Genomic DNA, 7662 nt, shown 5'->3' on the forward strand with positions numbered 1-7662 from the left:
TCTGTCTCGTTGGACACATTCCTCATTAAAACATTAGAGCCAAATATTCGTGACTGGATTCAATATTTTATCTTATTAGGTATGTTGTGTGGGTTGTGTTTGATTGGCTTTGGATCTGTCTTCTGGTCACGCACTTCGCGGACATTCACTTTACTGATAATCTAAGAAAGGCTTTTGCTCTAAAAGTGCTCTTAGCGACCGCTCGCGACCAACTAGGAAGACGTATCACCACGCCTAATCCTCGATGATGACGTCATCGGGGCTTGCTGGATGCCTCCATTCATTGGACGCTCCCAAATGAGGCGGGCGGAACGAGGCGTGGTGAGGTGTCATCGTGGCTTGTTCTTTTCGTTTTTTCCTTGCATGCCGGCGTGCGCTAAGCTGAGGAAAGGGGGGGGGGGGGGGGGGGGGGGGGTTAACTTTGATTGATGCTAATGAGGCTAGATTAATGATTTTTAAGTTACGGAGAGGTCTGATGGGATACCTTTTGGTCGAGCGCGTTTTCTAGTTTTAGTAAATAACCTTTTCCTGAGCCCTTTAAGTGGCGCAATGTTGTGTTTCTATCTCAACTGAGTTCCCCATGTCCGTACTACTATGAAGGCACCAATGAATTTCACGTACTGAATATACATTCACAGCCTTCAGAAGGCAGATGTCTGGTTTTGCCTACCAAACGCCTGTCCATATTGCTAGGAATTGTCAATGAAGTGGAGTGACTTACCGAAGTATCAGCGCCTGAAAATGTTGGCAGTTAAAAAATATATATATCAGGGAGTTAACGCGGTGTTGAAACGGTGTCTCTGGCTTTCCTGTCCTTTTCTTTTGTCCTAGAATTATACGTTGCTCTATATGAGTGACAACAACGAAACATTCGAAAATGCGAAGACACTGGTATCGATGTCTCTGGCTGGGCGATGGTACAAGTCTAAGAGTGGTGGCAAAAACATGACTGCCTACATGCTCGGTGCCAAATGCGAGCCGTACGAGAGCAAGGAATATCTCTACGAGCTTCAGCACTTCTCTTACGTGAGTACACCAAGCCGCGAGTTCCAAACTTCAGGATTTGGACGTGCTATCAAACATTCAACGGCACATTATAACTTGAGTTTTTCGTCCATATAACTCTTCCCAGCTCATTCTTTCTGAATAAACTTTCCGTGCATCATCCGAAGAATATTAATAGTCGTGGCCATTATTCTGAACTCTGTTACCGTGGTCATACTCGTCGGAATATATGTTCATGAACCACCCGCTTAAAAGGAAACCCCGAATGATGTTGGCCTTTTAATCCTGGCCCGCATTAAATATGACAATGACTGTTGAAGATATTGTCTGTCATTGTTTCTCATTTTGAAGGTTTTGAATTTATATATGAATTCGTGACTATAATATGGTCACCACCAAATGTACAATTTGTCACGGGGACCTTTTATTCTGACGGGGCTCGCAGAACAGCAGCGCATTAAACGGACGTACACGACTCGACGTCAGGTGCCAACTCACACAGCTCTGACGCATAGTCACACCGCGATACTATAAGCGGTACGGTATTGTCTACCTTACCCTTAAGAAAAGGAAAGAACAAAGGAAAATAAAAGAACGTAAGAAAAAAACAAAGGACAGGCATTTCGAGTGCCTTTGGCACCGGATACCAGAGAATGTTTATCGACGTATACAGCTGCATTCTCGCCATGCGTACTATACTCCGGGCGTCGGGTATCAAAGGGACGGGTTAACTTCCAAAGCACATAATAGCTGACTTCGCTTAATTGGCGTAGCCTTTCATATAGGCCATAGCATTGATAAAAGAGCATTTAGGACTACACTCCTACATTGACTAGGCTTCATTTCAAAATTCTTTCGCCAGGTCTGTCAGAGGAGCGATGGAGCGGAGGGTAAAAAAAAAAAAAGCGTTCAGTTGAAATATAAATGGACATGTATAAAGACTAGCTTTTAAATTATTTATAAGCGGAGTTTCTCGACAGCTCTGATGAAATTCTCTGATCAAATGTTTCTCGCCAAAATCGTCAAGTAGAGGTGCACGTTTGAGACAAATCTGGAGTTCTGTGAAGGCATTTTCCTCATCTGAGCCACGAACTAACGGTTGACGTCACTTCTCAAGCGAGACAGAAACTCATCAAGCTTTGGTGGAAATTTGAGTGCACCGCCGGTATTAGGATCAGGAGCCTATAAAATGACCCATGTCATGTTTATCAATCACCATGGTGAATGCTGGTCCCTTTGGGAGGGACCCGAGACATGTAACGGCCGGGCGAAGGCCATCACACGGTTTGTTTTTGGTTTTCTGCGTTTTAACTTCACTAGAGCTACTCAGGCTACGAGAGACACTGTAGTGAAGCGCTCAGGAGATTTTTACCCTCTGGGGCTCTTTAACGTGCATTGATATCGTACAGACATGGACGCCTTGTTTTTCGCCTGCATCGAAATGCGGCCGCTGCGGCCTGGATGCGACCCTGCACCCTTGGAGCCGTCGAACACCCTAGCGCTGTGGTACCTGAGGAGGGGGGAGGGGGGGGGGGGGCGCAATCGCAGTTGCGTTCTTTCTCTGTCAGACGCCGGTCATGTGGCAAACTTATGTCTCGGTGCAACTATGAACACTTGTCCGCGTATGAATCAAGTCTGATGCAATCTGACTTTGCTTCCTCTCTGTACGACTAAATTGCAGGTCAAGAAAAACCCAGACTTTGGACCGGGGAACACATTCCTCGACGAGAAGCGCTGGGTGATGGTTTCATACAACCCTGAAAAACGTTTAGCCCTCCTGTTTGACTCCGCTTCCACCATCTACATGAAGGCGAGTACAGGCGGATAGTACTTCATTTAGCTTAACTATAAGCAATGGCATGCGCTATATTGCACGAAGGTCAAACATTAGCTTGCTGATTAGTTATCGGCGTATCGGGAAGTCAGCTAAACACGATGGTGAAATTGAATGTTTTCAGCTAGCTGAAAACCTTTAAAGATAAAAAGAAAGATTCACAGCGCTAACAAATAGACACATACTTGCCTATAAAGATAGCACGTCGACAAGAAAAGCAGGCATGTGCCTGGAAGACACTTCGCATAATGCATTGAAAGCGTTTTCGAGACTATCTTACTCGAAAGAGTCCCCAAGAGGTATTATGGTCATGATGTAAAGCAATACAATCCGCTGAGGTGAATTTTTCGTGTATGAAAGCCAGATTTAAAAGCTCTGCGTAGACAATTTAATATAAAAAACTTATTTAGCAAAATGTCGAATCATTTAGCGTGGCCAGGTCAAATTAGAATTAGGTACGCTATCGCTACGGCTTTCACTTCCATTATGGTCTGCCCATGTGTATCATGACACACTCGTACAATCTATATGTGGAAGACCATCCAAAACAGATATAAAGCCGCGCTTTAACCAAATAGTGCGAAAGCGCCTGCATGGCCTTGGAGTACCATGTATGACTCTGAGTCCAAAGGTGTCGAGTTCGACTTCCATCTACAAAGAGCTGAAATTTGGACAGCATGGTACTGATCCATGATGTAAGAGAAAACGCAAGGCCAGAACGACGCACAAAGGATAGAAAGCACATCACAAACGCTAAGTTCCCGACTGAAGAAACCCAAAATAAATGGCGAACGAGACCAGAGCGGAACAAGAGTACAGGCCAAGAGAAAACAAAAAGGAATGAAAAGAAAAACAACTGAAACAGGGAGATATCCACTTTAAAAGAATTCCGGCTTTTTCTTTCCTTTTTTAACACCGGAAGGTCAGCTCTCTTTTGGACAAGGAAATAGAAAGTTATCTAACATAGTCATATTTCACTGTAGCCACCTGCACAACTTCCGCGATTTCACGGATTAACTTGTCTCTGATTTTCCCAAGTTGAGCCTTTACACCGAAAAGGCACTCGCCTTTACTTCTTGTCATGTAAAGCTAGATTACTTCCTGTGTACAGTCGTGAGCAAAAGTGGTATATAACACTCAGGCGGTGGCGAATCTCGAGAAAACTGCATTGAGACTTCATCTAACAACAGCTATCTGGTATCAAGGCAATAGTGGTGGTGCCCAACATATCCGGATGCACGTGTCACTGGCACTGTCCCTATTGCTAACGCTACATGGCAATTTTAGGCCGTTTTTCTGAGCTCCGTCACGGGCTAAGTGTTGTATACCACTTTTGCTCACGACTGTACGTCTTCTGTAGCGCTTGTGGTGCGTTTTCTATCCTTTGCTCGTCCTCCTGCTTTTGCGCTTTTTATTATGGCATATCACAAGCGATACTTTAGTTGGCAACTCCTGCCAAGTCGGCTTTGTCACGGGATCTCGTGACGTCGCACAACTCGCCGACCAATCAGTGTCTGGCCATCTCACTTGAGCCACGGCCGTGATTCGCTGGCAACGTCGACGCCGACAATGCCAACAACACCGAATTTTCTACATAATGAAGCCTTTAACTTAATTGCGTTAAATTTACTCCTGGCGACCACTCGCGACCGATTTCGGTGAAGCCTCATCGCGCATTCTTCAGCCACCCCTGCCCTTTTACATCGATTGGAATATCTGGGCGCGCGCTCTCTTTGGACACGCACACGTGAAGCGGCCAGTAAGACGCATGGTGGGATACCACCGCGACCTGTTTTCTTTATTTTAGTTTATAACACTAAATGTCCTGCTCACCAGCCAGCTCGTCGTTGTCAACGAAGAATAAGGAACATGCCTATGAGAGGCGGCAGGTGACATGGCGGGACACTGATTCGTCGGCGGGTTTATACGTCACGACACCCCATGACGTGGCCAAAATGGCAGGAGTTGCCAACTACTGCAGCTGTTTTGAATTTCACCGTCCGGATCGTTAAAAAATGACGTGACACGGTATGCGTGTCAGTTTCCTAGAACAAGGTTCATAATACATGTCGAGCCATCCGTCATAAACGAGACAGCGTTTATGACGGATGTGTGACCATCCATCATATGTGTGACCATCCATCATAAACGCTGTCGCGCTTATGACGGATGGTAGCCAATGCACACGTCACCATCGGACGTCGCGCTCAATTACGCCGATATTCCTGCGAGTCTTTGGCTCTCAGTTTCTATCCCGTATTAAAAAAAGGGAAACGAATTATTTTTTTATTTTTTTTTTCTGCGCTGCAGTGCTTTAAAAAATTAGACTTTTCTTTTCGTCTCAAAAACAGATATGGCATCGCACCGAAAGCGCTTATGAACGCTGATTTCAACAGGCAGCCGCACAGCGGGCAAGAAAGTGAGCGCGGAGTGAATCACGAAGTTAGAATGGCTGTTTTTGCGCTCTCTAGCCAAACATGACGGGCTATCGAGAGCACAGTAGACAGCTCAAAAGAAAAACTAAGAACAAAAAGGAAAATTTTAGATAGTAGAAACAGTGGATTGGCTGGTAAACCAAAAGAGGAGCTTGGATGGACTAACATGCAGCTCGTAACCTTCGAGCGCTGTTTTCACATGACTGGGATCCTGCCTAACCAAAGTGCTCGACAAACTGGAGATAGAATATGGAGCCTAGATGAGGAAGCCCGCCGAGCAAGCAGCCAAGTAAAAATTTCACGAGCCCAGGCAAGGGCACTGGACAGCTATAAGTCTGAAAAAAAAAAAGAAAAAAAAAAGGACAGGCAACTCGAAACAATCACCACGTAACAGTGTCATGTTGAAAAGGACGGTCAAATCTATGCGCCAGGTCACTTTGATTTCTTCATTTAGCCATGAATTTGAACAGCATGATATGAAATCCTTAAACTCATTTTTCTCAGTCCGCACTTTTTGCAGTGGCAGAACCGTTAGGAAAACTACCATTTTCAAACTCTTTCGCCAAAGGCTGCTTTCAACTGGTTTCTGGACTAAATTTTTCTTGAGAGCATAATAGGGTACCTTTTGGATTCCGAGGTATCTTCTAATGAAAAAAAAAAATAACTATCAAATATGTGAGATATATTGACAAGGAAAAATTAACTTCGTTTTTAAAGTGCTCAGATTTTTACACATAAGTCTTAAAGAAGCAGCAATGGGCCTTACCCTGCCCAGAAATTATGTAAACATAAACGTTTAGTTCATCTTCATGATTATTGAAATGATAGTTTTCCTAAGCTAACAAACTTAATTCTGATTATGATAGGTACAACATTTTTCTGTTTGCGCTAAGGTAAAGAACCTTTGAGTATACTCTAATAAGAGCAATATAAGACATCCCTGAAATAAGTGCAGCAGTTCAATAGTTGACACCTTTAAAGAACCTTCTGAGAGAGATGTAAGCCCTAAGATCACGTGCATTTAAACTTGTATTTTGCTTCTCTGTAGCATACCAAAAAGCGCTGTACTCTCTACATAATGCATTAGCTACCATGCTGGTTAGAGCAGTAGGCAAAACGACTGCCCAGGAAGGACGGTGGTCCTGGGTTCGAACTCCGGACTAAAATATATATATTCCATTACCTATGAAATTCTGAGAAAGCTGTATAGTTTTCTGCAGCATCTGCGTAGCTGCACTTCAGTGGATGCCAATGCGCAATAACACCATACTACAAATACACTCCCCCTTGGGGGATTCCTGTGAAAATTGGACCACCATCATTCCTCACTTCGAGCCGATCCCCGATTCGCTCCCGTTTTGTCATCTCATCTAACCATCCTGGTAAGCTCAGTTTTTAGGGCAACTAGAAGGCTTTGCTCGTGCTTTTTTTTTTTTTTTGATACTTTAATGTTTCCTGTTAATTTTTCCTACAGCTACTGGTCGCGTTTAGTAAAATATGTTGCATATTTTAGCTTCATTTTGTAGTTCTCATTCCTATATTATTCGCATACACACGTACAATTGTTACCGTGCTTACTCCCACAGATGTGCCTGTCCTACACGAGCCAAGGCAGAGTCCCATTCGGCCTAGCCTTGTTCGACGCGGAGTATGACGACTGGTCCAAGACCAACGAGACAGAGGGAAGCTTCCCGCTTACTCGCGCTGCGAGAAAGGCCATCGAAGACATCAAAAATAGCGCGACGCAAAAAAATTCCTCTCTGAAGTGCATTCCTCCCAAATAAACGTGCTTTCTTCTGTACTCAGTGTCACTAGCGATTTCTCCACAGTGTCACTCACGCACCAGTCATAGGCGTGACGAAGAGATTCGAGCACACGTCACAGGTCGGAAAAAAGAATTTACTGCATCATTTTATTCATACAGAGGTGATTTGAAGGGCAGCGCCAGTGAACGCAACTGCAATGCAACGGGATGACAGGGTAAAGCTGGCGCTGCAAGTATGGGTGCAGTTAAGGCATTGCTGATCACTAGCTGTTCAGTGACCGTCATACGCATCCGTCGTTTTGCAGATATAAATTTCTGTCACAATGATTTTGGGCTCCCAGATAGCGTAGGAGCAGTTGTGAAAGGGGGTAGAACAAAGCTCTGAAGCTCCTTTCTCGTGTGATGTCGCCCTGGAACTAGACCGCAAATAATAAGTAATTGGTGTGGTCGAGAACTGCGGATTAATTTAGACACCCTGGATTTATTCATCGCCCACTGATACTGAACAGCTCACGGGCGTTTTATTTTAGCTCTGTTGAAATGCGGCCCTTGATTTCACGACTCGATTGCGCGACGTTGGACTCTGCAGCAGAGAATCGCATATCCACTGAGGCACAGTGGCA

The 7662-nt window shown here is 44.6% G+C and overlaps 1 protein-coding gene across 1 annotated transcript; it reads left to right on the plus strand.

Moving 5' to 3' along the window:
- Window positions 1-957: 957 nt before the first annotated feature.
- On the plus strand, window positions 958-7058 carry LOC146190882 (uncharacterized). The gene is made up of 3 exons (XM_084600249.1): window positions 958-1026; window positions 2687-2815; window positions 6861-7058. The coding sequence occupies exons 1-3, from the start codon at window positions 958-960 to the stop codon at window positions 7056-7058; spliced, it is 396 nt and encodes a 131-aa protein (XP_084456375.1).
- The last annotated feature ends 604 nt before the right edge of the window (window positions 7059-7662 follow it).

The sequence above is a fragment of the Amblyomma maculatum genome, chromosome 4, assembly GCF_055883805.1.
Source record: "Amblyomma maculatum isolate TAMU_Amacu chromosome 4, ASM5588380v1, whole genome shotgun sequence".
Taxonomy (NCBI): Eukaryota; Metazoa; Arthropoda; class Arachnida; order Ixodida; family Ixodidae; genus Amblyomma; species Amblyomma maculatum.

What these genes read in the sequence shown, in the direction of transcription:
- LOC146190882 (XM_084600249.1), top strand. Translation starts at nt 958, where the DNA reads ATGCTCGGTGCCAAATGCGAGCCGTACGAGAGCAAGGAATATCTCTAC. An exon ending in AGCTTCAGCACTTCTCTTAC is followed by an intron (nt 1,027 to 2,686) that starts GTGAGTACACCA and finishes ACTAAATTGCAG; the next exon opens with GTCAAGAAAAACCCAGACTT. An exon ending in CTTCCACCATCTACATGAAG is followed by an intron (nt 2,816 to 6,860) that starts GCGAGTACAGGC and finishes TTACTCCCACAG; the next exon opens with ATGTGCCTGTCCTACACGAG.